The 14,630-nt window shown below is 44.9% G+C and overlaps 1 protein-coding gene across 7 annotated transcripts in view; it reads right to left on the bottom strand.

The window, feature by feature from the left end:
• The window catches only part of LOC138757061 (fibroblast growth factor receptor 3-like), a 165,011-nt gene that overhangs the window by 3,256 nt on the left and 147,125 nt on the right, over window positions 1–14,630 (bottom strand). For all 7 annotated transcript variants that reach the window (XM_069923764.1, XM_069923762.1, XM_069923763.1 and 4 more), the window contains 4 exons: window positions 12,961–13,083; window positions 12,015–12,085; window positions 10,598–10,735; window positions 8,076–8,181 (listed from right to left, as the gene is read on the bottom strand). In XM_069923764.1, the coding sequence (XP_069779865.1) occupies window positions 8,076–8,181; window positions 10,598–10,735; window positions 12,015–12,085; window positions 12,961–13,083 (438 nt within the window). The remainder of the gene's footprint in view (window positions 1–8,075; window positions 8,182–10,597; window positions 10,736–12,014; window positions 12,086–12,960; window positions 13,084–14,630) is intronic.

The following is a 14,630-nucleotide window of genomic DNA, read 5'->3' as shown; positions in this document are numbered from 1 at the left end:
CAAAATTTATCTTTATGACTGGCCATCATTGGACTGAGTTTTGTTTCAGCTCCATGTGTGTAAGTCACTGTCCGAATTTTCTCTGTAACAACGGTGACTCAAATGGGTGAAGATTTTGATACTGCACCATATGATTTTAATCTCCCACTCCCTCATTCATTTCCGAATAAACTGTTCCTGTCTTGCATTCCCATGAACACCTCCTCACCCCCTGCTGATTCTCTTACACACATGTACAAATGTGGGGCAATATGCAATGGCTCGCATATCATTGGGTTGCAGGAGGAAATAGGAGCATTGGGAGAAATGCTCTTTGGTCACAGGGAAAATGTGCAAACTGTACACAGGTAACTCAGGATCGTACCCAGGTCGCTGAGGCAGCATCACTAGCGCTGGGCCACTTCATCAAAAACAGCTGAACATCTTCCTTACTTGCTTAAATCACTCCCAGATCATCAGTTAGCCTGACATGGATCAAGTCTGATGAAAGATCAAATTGACCCGCTTTCTCTCTCCATAGCTGCTGCATGCTCTACTGAGTACTTGGAGCGATGCTTTTGCTTTTCGGATTCCAATGAGCCCCTGGCCAACCCTCGGCACCGATCCTCCCCGATGATTCTGCATTTGCAGCTTTGATGATGAACGGAAGTTATTGCTGTCGGGATGCAGATTCTGCAGGCGATCTGCATCCACTGTTACTGAGAAACCAGAACCGAACATTTACCCAGAATGGGCAAGGCAGAAAGCATTGGCGGCATCGTTTCTGTTCAGGAGACATACTGGATGATTAGTCACGTGTACTCCAGAGTGACACTGTGGATCTGGTATTTACCAGGCATAACCTCATGAAGCATTCATTCTCTACAAAACTGGGGAGCTTAGGTCTAGCTTTTCTATGTTTCATCAGATTGCTGAATGGACAATGAATCAGACACTACCTCACTCTCTCACCAAATTTATTTATTTATTTATTTAAAAAGTGCAATTTATAGTAATTTTGCACCTGTAATGCTGCCACAAAACAACAAGTTTCGTGGCATGTTCAGGATGATAAATTCTGATTCTATCTGGTATTGAATGGAGGTGCAATTTTATTAAATGAGGCTTAAATGTAAAGTGGAACAGGGGAGCAGGAGTTAAAGCATCACTCGAGTGAGGGAATGAGATGATCTGCTCCATTTCAGCTACACAAGGAATCCCAAGCGGAGAGGGTGGGGTTGAGGTAGACCTGATAAGCCTCCAATTTCCCACCCCCTCACCCATCTCTTTGCTTATTCACAGAAGGTGGATAACTCCGGTCAGACCAACGTAGTCAGCACAGGCATGTTGGGCTGAAGGGTCTGTTCTTGTGCTGCTCTGCTCTTTGTTAATATTTAATGCCCATCCATTGTAAGGGGCAGCCCAACAAGCGGTCTCTCTAAACACTGCCCCCTGCTCTGGTTCTCCCGCGAACAGATGGCAGCGGCTCAGTGACAAGCATGTCGGACGAAGGGTGTCCAACCTGAAACGTTTTCCCTGCTTCTGTTGGGCTGACAAGTGTTTCCACCATTTTCTGCTTTTATTTAACATTTCCAGTGTTTGGAGGTTTTTAGGTTTGGAGCGGGATGGTGGTGGGTCTGAAACAGGTATCAGGTTGTTGCTAAGACCTGGGTAATGTGTGCCGACTCTTTGAGCTCCAACGTAAGATGAACCTGCGATTCCTGTCTACTGTTTTATTGGGCTTAAATCAGCTCACAGGGCCCCAAAACATGGAGACTGCCTGGTCAAATTATGAGCTCCCATCATCTAACATCTGAAGGAATGACAGACCTGTACTTTCTCTTTTTAATTCAGACAAACTAATATAACTCTGAGCAATTTTTGATTAATGATAGTAATTTTAGGAGCACGGCCTCTCTCCACCATAAGTACCTGGGATGTACCTTGTGACCATGAGCCGTACAATGACCATTCAGTGGGATCAGTAATAGATTTTCCACATAGTGCAGTTTGAACAGTCACAATGATTTGCATTGTACAAAATCAGGAAATTGCTTTTTTAAAAAAAAACTAACCTGAAGTGAATCCCCCAAGGTAACCACTTACTTTCCAAATTATAGCAATTAATGGATTCCTTATGAGAACCATAATGTTAAAGAGTTAAGTGTGCTGACTACAGTTCTCACATTTTACTGCCGAGTGTCCCATCTCCACCCCTACCCTCCCCCGTGTCACATGATAGGGGCAGCCCTGCAACGACACCATAAAAACACAGCAGCACTGATTACAAATGGAGTGATCCCTGTTTCCATTCTTCTCACGCCGTTAGATCAGAGTGAAAATCAGACCTCCTTTTAAGCTCTGGTCTTGGCAACATTCCATCTCAGTTTCTAAGGTCACAGGTTAACTATCCAATTGGGGCAGGTTATTGGGGGCAGGAGGGACACTGCATAAATCCTGGCGATAATGTTTTATGATCGCTAGCTGGAGATTTGGTACTGTCAATCATTTTCAATAATTATCTGTCAGGAATTTGAACAGCCCACTAAATCAGTTAGGCCAGTTGAATGCCTCTCTGTGTGTGCCTGAAACATTTTTTTAAAATTTAAGATATACATTAAACAATGTGCTTAGTGTGTTGAAGTGAGAGGCTGCACAGATTTAAAACAACTGTAAATACTGGAAATCAATAAGGGGAAAAGTCAGACCTCTGGAGCAGGAACCAGGGTGGCTGTGAAGAGGGCTGTAATTCGGCTCCTTCCCTGGGATCCAGTGAAGTGAGGACAATGGAAGGTCAGAGGCGGGGCACCTTAAGGTGAGAAACTACCTCACGTTCCCCCACGCCTTTTCTCCCATCTACAGAGTCAGGAGTAGCAATAGGGAATAGTGTCCACTGCCCGGATGCATGCAGCTCCCACAATTCTGAAGTAGAGTAATTCAATCCAAGACCAAGCTGCTGGGTTGACTAACACCCCGTCCACCATGAGAGCATTTATTATTTATTCCCTCCACACAGTGGCTGAGCTGTGAGACATCTACAAAGCTCACTGCAGATACTTGTCTCGGCCCTTCAGTAGCATCCTCCAATCCCACTACCACCCGCCCACCACCAAGAGTGCGGGCAGTGGGTGCAGCGGAGTACCACCCCTCCAAATTGCCCACCCCCCCCCCCGACTCATTACCACTGAGCTAAAGCTTGGAACTCCCCTCCCAACAAGACTTCAGCAGAAGGCCTGCAGAGGTTCGAAGAGTGTTACTTACACTGATGAGGGCAATTACAGGCACGGAATAAATTATGAGCTTTTCAGGGATACACAGATCCCGAAACAGGAATATCAAATCTTGCCCTTCACTGAATGGACAAGAATAAATTCCATCCTGTTGCCTTTCAGCCAATTAACATTAGTTGGTGGACGGCATCCAGCCCTTCTCATTTCAGCAGAACGTAGCTACTGTGTTTCCAGAATTTTCCTATTCCTTTCAAAATCAAACATGTTCCCTAAGGCAATTTCCGATTTGCTATCAGATACTATTATAAATAAAGATTTGTACAACCTGCAGCCCAGAGAAGTTTACTGGGATGGTGACGATGTGTGAGGGGGTTGCTGTTTTATCTGAATCACAGTTAAATTTTCAAGAAGTAAATATTTGATGGCTGCTTTCCCCAATTTCCTGCACCGTGCTAGTGGACTCTGGGGGACAATCTGCAGCCGTTTCCAAGCAGAAAAGGTCACCAGATAGTTTCAATGAGTTCATCTGGTGTGCAGCTGGTATGAATATGCCTTGGTTGTCTTGCATTCGGCACCCAGCCTCCACTGATTCAGCTGGGCCTTGCTTGAAGTGCTGGAGCAGGATACACGTGGATGGCTGGTACCCTGGGTTGGAAATGTACCCATGAACAGTGAGGAGCGTTAGATTCAGCTGTAACTCCCTTACAGTTCTGGACACCCAGATGAAAGAACACCACATTCACTGGGGTGACTCGGGAACAAAGAGGTAAAAGCCAAAGAGGTTCAGTCTTCTCAGAAAGTTAGTAGATGAAGGGGTAACCTGGATAAGATTTGACAGGCTAGGTAGACTGGGACTGGAGGCAGAATCCAAACAATGAGGAGGCCTCTCCTTGAAATTAGATACAAGGCAGGTGTCAGGGAGCAACGGTTTACATAGAGGCAAAAGGAGATCAGCCGCAATGGCTGAGAAGTCCTGGAGAGGATTGGGGGAGGGTGAGGGTGGTGGCCAATCAGTCCTCCATCGACTCTTATCTCCACTTCCTGCTACCTCAGGAAAGCAGCCAATGTTTTAAAGGCCACATCCCACGCCAGTCAAACTCTCCTCAACCCTCCTCCAGTTGAGAAGATACACGAGTTTGAAAACACACACCTCCAGGTTCAAGGACAGTTTCTATCAAACTCTTGAACACTTGCACTTTTTGTTTGATCTGACACTAGTCACTGGATTTTTGTTTATGTTTTTACATTACCTGTTGTGCTATGTCCAGCTAGCAAAAGGTTTTGCAGTGCACCTGACAATAATTCAGTTCAGCTCAGTTCATTCTGATGGATGACTTGAACTGTGTTAGGATGCACATGGCGGGTTGCGTCAGCACAGGTTTATGGGCAGCAGGGAGGATTATGAAGGCATATGTTAGAATTAGCAGATTGGGGAGTAAATTCACCATCTGCGAAGAGAGAAGATTAGTCTGTTTCCACAGCATTGTTTCCAAGTCAGCAAATCACACCAAAGCTGAAATTGATAGATTATTGTTGGGTAAATATATTCAGTGATTTAAAATAAAAATAGGTAGAAGGATTAAACGTTTTTCTTTGGCTTGGCTTCGCGGACAAAGATTTATGGAGGGGGTAAAAGTCCACGTCAGCTGCAGGCTCGATTGTGGCTGACAAGTCCGATGCGGGACAGGCAGACACGGTTGCAGCGGTTGCAGGGGAAAATTGGTTGGTTGGGGTTAGGTGGGTTTTTCCTCCTTTGTCTTTTGTCAGTGAGGTTGGCTCTGCGGTCTTCTTCAAAGGAGGTTGCTGCCCGCCGAACTGTGAGGCGCCAAGATGCACGGTTTGAGGCGATATCAGCCCACTGGCGGTGGTCAATGTGGCAGGCACCAAGAGATTTCTTTAGGCAGTCCTTGTACCTCTTCTTTGGTGCACCTCTGTCACGGTGGCCAGTGGAGAGCTCGCCATATAACAGGATCTTGGGAAGGCGATGGTCCTCCATTCTTGAGACGTGACCCACCCAGCGCAGCTGGATCTTCAGCAGCGTGGACTCGATGCTGTCGGCCTCTGCCATCTCGAGTACTTCGATGTTAGGGATGAAGTCGCTCCAATGAATTTTGAGGATGGAGCGGAGACAACGCTGGTGGAAGCGTTCTAGAAGCCGTAGGTGATGCCGGTAGAGGACCCATGATTCGGAGCCGAACAGGAGTGTGGGTATGACAATGGATCTGTATACGCTAATCTTTGTGAGGTTTTTCAGTTGGTCGTTTTTCCAGACTCTTTTGTGTAGTCTTCCAAAGGCGCTATTTGCCTTGGAGAGTCTGTTGTCTATCTCGTTGTCGATCCTTGCATCTGATGAAATGGTGCAGCCGAGATAGGTAAACTGGTTGACCGTTTTGAGTTTTGTGTGCCCGATGGAGATGTGGGGGGGCTGGTAGTCATGGTGGGGAGCTAGCTGATGGAGGACCTCTGTTTTCTTCAGGCTGACTTCCAGGCCAAACATTTTGGCAGTTTCCGCAAAACAGGACGTCAAGCGCTGAAGAGCTGGCTCTGAATGGGCAACTAAAGCAGCATCGTCAGCAAAGAGTAGTTCACGGACAAGTTTCTCTTGTGTCTTGGTGTGAGCTTGCAGGCGCCTCAGATTGAAGAGACTGCCATCCGTGCGGTACCGGATGTAAACAGCGTCTTCATTGTTGAGGTCTTTCATGGCTTGGTTCAGCATCATGCTAAAGAAGATTGAAAAGAGGGTTGGTGCGAGAACACAGCCTTGCTTCACGCCATTGTTAATGGAGAAGGGTTCAGAGAGCTCATTGCTGTATCTGACCTGACCTTGTTGGTTTTCGTGCAGTTGGATAACCATGTTGAGGAACTTTGGGGGGCATCTGATGCCAAAGCCCTTTCCTGCTCACGGTGTCGAAGGCTTTGGTGAGGTCAACAAAGGTGATGTAGAGTCCTTTGTTTTGTTCTCTGCACTTTTCTTGGAGCTGTCTGAGGACAAAGACCATGTCAGTAGTTCCTCTGTTTGCGCGAAAGCCGCACTGTGATTCTGGGAGAATATTCTCGGCGACACTAGAAATTATTCTATTTAGGAGAATCCTAGCGAAGATTTTGCCTGCAATGGAGAGCAGCGTGATTCCCCTGTAGTTTGAACAGTTTGATTTCTCGCCTTTGTTTTTGTACAGGGTGATGATGATGGCATCATGAAGGTCCTGAGGCAGTTTTCTTTGGTCCCAAAAAAGCTTGAAAAACTCATGCATTTGACATGCAGAGTTTTGCCGCCAGCCTTCCAGATCTCTGGGGGGATTCCATCCATACCTGTTGCTTTGCCACTTTTCAGTTGATCAATTGCCTTATATGTCTCATCCTGGGTGAGGACCTCATCCAGCTCTAGCCTTAGGGGCTGTTGAGGGAGCCGAGCGGAGAGAAGCAGGGCGCCCTCGGAGCGGGAATGGGGTCAAGGAGCGGCCTCTGGTACCGGTACCGAGCAGCGCCGGCTCCCCGCCGTCCGAGCTCGCTGCGGAGCAGATAACAGAGGATTAAACGTTTAAACAAGTAGTATATTCCTGAATGGGTTACTCCTGTGAGAAGTCTTCAGGCTCAGGGGAGGAATGATGACCAAACCAGACAGGAAGCAGAGGAGAAAATTTACTGCAGTCCATAGGACTTAGGAGCAGAATCGGGACATTCGGCCCATCGAGTCTGCTCTGCCATTCAAATTATGGCTGAGACATTTTGTTCTTTCAACTCTATTCTCCTGTTTTCTCCCCGTTCCCACTAATCAGAAGCCTATCAACCTCCACTTTAAATATACCCAATGACTTGTCCTCCACAGCTGTCATGGCAACAAATTCCACTGATTCACCACCCTCTGGCTGAAAAAATTTCTCCTCATCTCTTTTCAAAAGGGCTGCCTTTTGATTCTGAGGCTGTTCCCTCTGGTCCTAAACTCTCCCGCTAGCAGAAACATCTTCTCCACGTCCACTCCATTTGGCCCATTCAACATTCCGAATGCTTCGATGAGATCCCTCCTTATCCTTCTAAACTCTAATGAGGACAGGCCCAGCGCCATCGAATGCACCTCTCATCCCTGGCATCATTCTCGTGAACATTATCTGGACCCTCTCCAATGCCAGCATATCCTTTGTTAGATATGGGGCCCAAACCTGCTCAGAAGTCATTTCATTGATGGACTCAAGTTGAGCTCATGGGACTGAGGATAGAGGTGGTCAAAAGCTTGCTGCAACCTGCAAGAGAACTGCTTCAAGGACATGGACTGACAGCAGTAGGTCATTCATCTTTATCCTGCTTTGCAATGAAATGAGAACTTTATTTCTGTAGCATGCCTGACATGTCAAAACATTCAAAGGCAAGTTTAACCTCAGTAAGGAGCTATGAGGAGATCATTAAATGTTTGAGCATCATGAAGTAAAAAAGCAGAGAGGTTGTGGTGAAAAAAACATTCTGCAGTTTAGGATATTTGCAGCTGAGGACAAGGATGCCAGCATTAAATTTGGGGTCAGAATTTGAGGGGTCCAGAATGACAAAGGGGTTAAGATCTACAGGGAAATGGAGAGGCAAGATGACAGAGAACTGGAACATGGGATGGATGTGTTTGCAGTTGATGTCAAAGCAGGGCAATGTGAAGGTGATGGTGAATAGGACTTAGTGTGAATTAGAACATAGGTAGTAAGTTAGAGGAACAAAGTTTGCAGGAAGGCTGGGGGGGGGGGGGTGGGTTGTGTGGGAATTAATTGTCCAACTGTAGAAAACCCGGACTGTTCTGACTACAGCTGTTATTTAAAGAATGCACACATATCTCTTAAAATTCACTTTAATTAACCCACTCTCCCAGTTCCTTATGGGTTAACTGACCTCGGTTGATGTCACTGTCAGGACCCTGTCGAGATCCTCTACCAGCTGTTTGAATGTTGGCCTCTGTGATGGGATTGCATGCCAGCATTCTCTCATTATCATATACCTAGGGAAAGGTCACAGAGTGAGCAATGATTCAACTAATGTCAATTTTCTTCATTACATTACCAGCACCAGGGTCCCTGGCTTAATCCTGGAAACAAAATAAATAATAAAACAATTGGCCATTCATGCAAGGCAGAAAGCAATGCACCATGTCAGGGACTGCAAGATGCCACGAACCGAGGCACAATTCACCAGACCAAAAGAAGCAATGCATCATAGCAAGACACAATGCATCAAAACAAGGTCCAATGCATCACTGCAAGAGACCCAATGTATCGCACAGGAAACCCAACATATCGCAGTTAAAGTTCTCGCATTCCAGCAGTGCAAATCCCTGCTACTTCCTACACAAAGGATGGGACCTGCAATCCCAGTTACTCCTGCATATATCAGTGGCTTAATATCAACACCTCTGATTGAAATCTACACACAGTACCCAGGAAACAAACCATTCCATCAAATCAGGGAGCAGTGGACAGAAACAGTTCATCGATTAGAGATGTGTACGAGACACAATTTCCTTTCCAGGAACAGTCAGATATAATAGTTGATTATGCTGCAACATCAATCTCCAATTATAAAGCTCCTTTAACACAGAGAAATAGTCTTGTTTCCTGGAAGTGATAACAATCTGACTCCAAATGATAGTAGAGTTGTCTAAAATCTTAAAAACAGATTGGTTTTATGGAATGCCTAAGGGAGAAAAAAGCTGAGAGCCAGCAAGGCTTAAAAAAAAATGGATTGACCTTTTATCGAGCAGCTCAGGACACATTGCTAGGTAGTACAGTGGTGTATATAGTGGAGTTCACAGCACCAGAGTCCCTGGTTTAATCCTGACCTCAGGTGGTGTCTGTGTGGAGTTGGCACTTCTACTTTTTGTGAGCATGTGGGTTTCTTCTGGGTTCCCCAGTTTCTTCCCACAATCCTAAAACATACTGGTTGGTAGGTGAACTGGCCCTCTGTAAGTTGGTAGAATTTAGTGGGGGCTGATGAGAATAAAATAAGATTAATATAGGATTGGAGTAAATGGGTGGTTGGTAAGGACCTGGCCGGTCTACTGCCCTGTTCTGTGCTGCATCTCTCTGTGACTCCAGAACTATTAAAATGTACTGAAACATTTTCGAACCATTAAAGCAGGCCTGATAAGAATGGAGGGAATTCAGAGCTTAGCGTCTCAGAAGACATGGTGGGAACATTTGAGGTGCAGGGTGGAGACCTGAGGCCAAAGCTGGTTGTGAAAACACTCTAAAATAAAGATCTGTGGAAGGCTTTCACCAGAGTGCTGGCTTGGAAACAATGAAAGGAAACTTTTATTGTAATAGAGAATGAGGTCCTTTGAATATGGAGGAAGCTATAAGGCTGTGTCATCAAACTGTGGCTGCAAAACCATTTATCTATAGTGGGGCATTTATTCCTCATTTGGGGGGTGTTTATCTATAGTGGGGCATTTATTCCTCATTTGGGGAGGTTTTTATTTATAGTGGGGCATTTATTCCTCAGTGAGGGGGGTGTTTATCGACAGGGGCATTTATTCCTCATGGGGGGGTGTTTATATATAGTGGGGGATTTATGCCTCAGTGGAGAGTATTTGCAGTACAGCAGAAATCCAAAAATCCGGATGCCAAAAATCAGGACCATCTGAGGATTCGGACTTTTCAAAAACTCTCAAACTTTTTAAACTTAGCAGGTTTTTGTGTGCATGCGTAGTTTTTCCCCCCACCCCCTCCCCCCACCAATGGAAACAACTTACCTACCTCCATCTTATCTATGCCTTCCATAATTTTACAGGTTTCCATAAGATCCCCTCTCATTTTCTAAATTCCAGCGAGTACAGTCCCATACGACCTCATTCTCTCCTCACAATTATTTTTCTTTAAAACTTCTCGTTTTGATAAATGCAGCGTGCGGTATTTGCTAATGAATAAACTATCAAAATTTACCCGTTCATCTCTTCCTCCTTCAGTTTGAATTTTAAAAGTACTGCCTGAGAATCTGGGGATTGGTCTGGATTTTCGGACTTCCACTGTTCAAGTTGGCTATTTGTAGTGGGGTGATTGTTTAAGCGCAGCCTGAGGAATTTATCCATTATGGGTACATCATTATGTTCATGGGGCTAGAGAAGTACTTTTCTGTCGTAGGGACTCTAGGCTTTCAAGCTCCTAACAGATGGTCACAGAGGGAGGAAACTGGAAAGAGAACTCCTGGCTTAATGCTGTCCAGGGAGAATCGGCAATTCCTGCCACAGTGTGTGGGGTGGAAATTACTGGGTGGCTCTAAGCAAAGTTTAAAAAAAATCCAGTGTGGAGCCTAAGTGAAGCCAGCCATGAGCTACATCTTCTTGGGATACGTCCGACTGCTTTACCCGACTGCAGAGAAATACATAATAAGGTAGGACACTAATGCCAAGTATTGCTTACAGCTCGTGGGTGCAGTTGGCGGGCTTGTCCATTCGATGGCCTTCTTTCAGCAGTTTAAACAGCTCTTCCACTGGGATACCGGGGTAGGGCGATCCACCCAGTGTAAAGATCTCCCATAACAGCACTCCGAACGACCAGCTGCGAAGCAGGAAAAGCATGGAAACCTAATTCACTGAAGCCTTTTTAAAACCGCCCTATTCTCTGGGTGCTGCCAACCGTGTCTAACATAGTTATCAACGGCGTGACTTAATTGAATAAAGCCCCTTTTCTCTTCCAACGTGAAGTTTGGTGCTGATCCCTTCAATCACAGCATCTATGAGCACAGGCCAGTGCTGGAATTAAAATGACCAGTTAATCAGATAGCTGACAGACCGTTTATAACCTGTTGGCTATTCTGCCAATCCTCTGGAGCAGAACTAATGACTTTTTTCCCTCTCTATGCTCATTTTCTTTGTCCTAAAAAGCTTGGAGCTGAGGCACAGTTTCTCTGTCACTGACCTCCTTTAACAATAGATCTGTATTTGGCGGAGTTCAGTTGATTTAAGAAAGCCTTGGCATTAAGGGTCGTGCTTACACACCACGTTGATGGGTGTAGGCTCTGGGGAACACAGCCTCCAGTTCACTCCGATTCAATACTTGTACTCGGCTGGTCCTGCTGGGAGGAAAGGAGCTCGAAACAGGAGCATCCTGGGCTGGAAATGTATCCATGGACAGTGACAAACTGAGCGCAGGAATGGTCACCCAGCTAAACACATGCAATATTCAATGGAATTGACACTGGAATTAAAGGGGTAAAGGTCAGAGGGCAGATGGCACAGTCTTCCCTGGAACTTAGCAGGTGAAGGAGTGACCTGGATAAGATGTAACAAGGGTAAGCACAGGGGGACTGGTAGGGAAAACGAGAAAATGAGGAAGTGCAGAGGCTTCAGAATTAGATGCTGGATTGACTTCAGGGCATTCAGTTAGAACATAAGAAATAGGAGCAGGAGTAGACCATCCAGCCCGTCAGATGTGCTCTGCTATTCAATACCTGTCTTTCCTTCCCATATCTCTTAATTCCCCAACTAAAATCTACCCAACCATGTCTTAAATATATTTACTGAGGTACCCTCCACTGCTTCAATGCAAATTCCAGATTCACCACTTTCTGGGAAAACCAGTTCCTTCTCATCTCTGAACTAAATCTAGTAGCCTGGATCTTGGGGCTATGTCTTTTTGTTCTAGTAACCCCCCCCCCTCCCCACCAATGGAAACTTACCTACCTCTATCTTATCTATGCCTTCCATAATTTTACAGGTTTCCATAAGATCCCCTCTCATTTTCTAAATTCCAGCGAGTACAGTCCCAGACGACTCATTCTCTCCTCACAGGGTAACCCCTTCTGAGCTCATTTAGAGGCACTACTGATCATACTTACACATCACTCTGGTGGGTGTAAACTCTGTCGAATAAAGCCTCCGGGGCCATCCACTTCACTGGCAGTCTACCCTGTAGCCAACAGCAAGAGGGTATTTTTTATTTCAAATTGAACTGTTTTGAAAACAGGTGCCAATTATCATTGTTCACAACCAGGCCATCTAGCCCATTCTTCTGCATGAAGCACTCCACATCCCTCCACAGTCATTTTACTTCAACTCTGAATCTTTCTCATGCATTCTGCTGACCTTTCGTTAAGGGCACTATTCGGGTCACCAAAGCACAACTTGGGAGAGTGTGCCCACTTCCTTTCTGAATTGATTAGTGACAATCTTTGCATCAACGGAGTACAGTTTGAGGTCCCCAGGCCTCCTCAATTACCTGGAAGATGATTTCATGAAAAGTCACCTTATTGCTTTTTCCCCTTGGTGATAGAATAGAATTTTGTCTCATTTTTGCTCGCAGGCTGTTCAGCTTATGCTAGGATCCTCAACAGTTATCGCATGTCCAGGATCTTCACGGCATTGCATGCACAGTGCCCCAGTATCTGGTATGTGATCACACCTTGTAGTTTTAGACTGAAGTCTCGTTGCGATGCCACTTACCCTCCTCTCCCCACTCCCATTGGGCAGATGATAAACGAGTTGGAAAACACACACCACCTGATTCAAGGACAATTTCTTCCCTCCTGTTATCAGACTCTTGAATGGACCTCTCATCCATAAATTAATGCACTGTTTTAACTGACCTTTATCTCAGTTAACACTGTACTCTGCTCTTTTATTTTACTTAAAGACACACTGACCTGACTGGGTAGCATGCAAAACCAGGTTTTCCAGGCCGCAATAAACAATTTAATTAGTTTCAATTCAAAGGTTTCCCCTTTGCTCGGTATTCAGTGGGTTGGTCAGCCTCTGGCCACTGGGCTGAGCTGAACAGCCACTTACATTTGTTGTTTTCTTGTAGTAGTCAATGTTGTGCACATCCCTGGCGAGGCCGAAATCGGCAATCTTCATCACATTGTCCTCTGTCACCAGTACGTTTCTGGCTGCCAGGTCGCGGTGGATGCACTAACCGGGACAAAAAAAAAACCCATCAGGGCAATGAAAAAGATGGTCAGCAAATACCTCCACGATGTACATTTATCTGAATGTTATACCTCAACTTGTTAAATAACATGAGAGCAATTATTTATATTCTGCTACATTAACATTGAAATTACTCGATCTTTCCCATTTGTCATCAGTTCCTTGCAATTGTTGTTCTATGTCATCAACATTACAATGGATTCGGGAGGAGTCACGTGATGGAGTAGTGGCCGGACGGTGAATTCCAGCCCTCTCCAGAAAAGTCGGGAAAAACAAGAGAAAATACAAAGGCACAGAAATACAAGTTAAAGAAAAGTGAGTATAAAGGTGGAAAGAAGATGGAGACAAAAGGAGAAAAATCAAAAGCAACGGAAAGAAGAGAGGAAGAGAAGACAACGGAGGAAAAAGGTGAAGGCCTTACCTGTCCGAAGAGGCCCGCTGTGGAGAGAGGAGCCCACTACCTCAGGTCGGTAGAAAAAGAACTACAACAATGGCTCACAGAGCCGAGTAAAAGTGCGCAACCGCGCATGAAAAAAACACACCGACGGGAGGGGGGACCAGCTGGGGAGTCGATCTCCACAGCCGGCAATGACAGCTGCAGAACACCTGCAGCAAGAAGAGACCACAGAAGACAATGGAAACAAGAAAGAAGAGGAGGAAAGGGCATCAAAGAAACAACAGATGGCCAACCCAGAGGAAGAAGAAGAGGAAGAATACAGTGAAATAGATAAAGGGAAAGGCAAGGTAAAGGATATACTTGCTCTTGTTAGAGGATACATGGAGTCATTTAAAGAATGGCAAACACAGGAATTCAATGATTTAAGAAGAAGAATAAACAACACAGAAAAGAAAATAAATAAAATGGATATGACCTTAACTTAAATGGGGAAAAAAATGGACAAGATGGAAGAACGGGCAGTAGCAGCAGAAATGGAGGTAGAAGACTTAAAAAAGAAATTGGAGGAATCTAATAAAAAAACTAAAGAGACACAAGAATTACTAGCTCAAAAAATAGATATAATGGAAAATTATAACAGAAGAAATAACATAAAGATAGTGGGCCTTAAGGAAGATGAAGAAGGCAAGAATATGAGGGAGTTTATAAAAGAATGGATCCCTAAGGCCCTAGGATGTCCAGAACTACAGCAAGAAATGGAAATAGAAAGGGCACATAGAGCATTGGCCCCTAAACCACAACCACAACAAACACCAAGATCTATTGTCGTAAAATTCCTAAGATATACTACAAGAGAAAAGGTACTGGAGAAGACAATGGAAAAAGTAAGAGAGGGCAACAAACCACTGGAGTATAAAGGGCAAAAAATCTTCATTTATCCAGATATAAGTTTTGAACTCCTAAAGAAGAGAAAAGAGTTCAATACAGCAAAAGCGATTTTATGGAAGAAAGGATATAAATTTACACTGAAGCATCCTGCGGTATTGAAAATATTTATTCCAGGACAACAAAACAGACTATTCTCGGATCCAGAAGAAGCACGAAAATTTGCAGAACAATTACAAAAATAGAC

This window comes from Narcine bancroftii, chromosome 3, assembly GCF_036971445.1.
Source record: "Narcine bancroftii isolate sNarBan1 chromosome 3, sNarBan1.hap1, whole genome shotgun sequence".
Classification (NCBI taxonomy): Eukaryota; Metazoa; Chordata; class Chondrichthyes; order Torpediniformes; family Narcinidae; genus Narcine; species Narcine bancroftii.
Note: the sequence above shows the minus strand (reverse complement) of the source record. Positions and strands in the feature narration are given on the sequence as shown.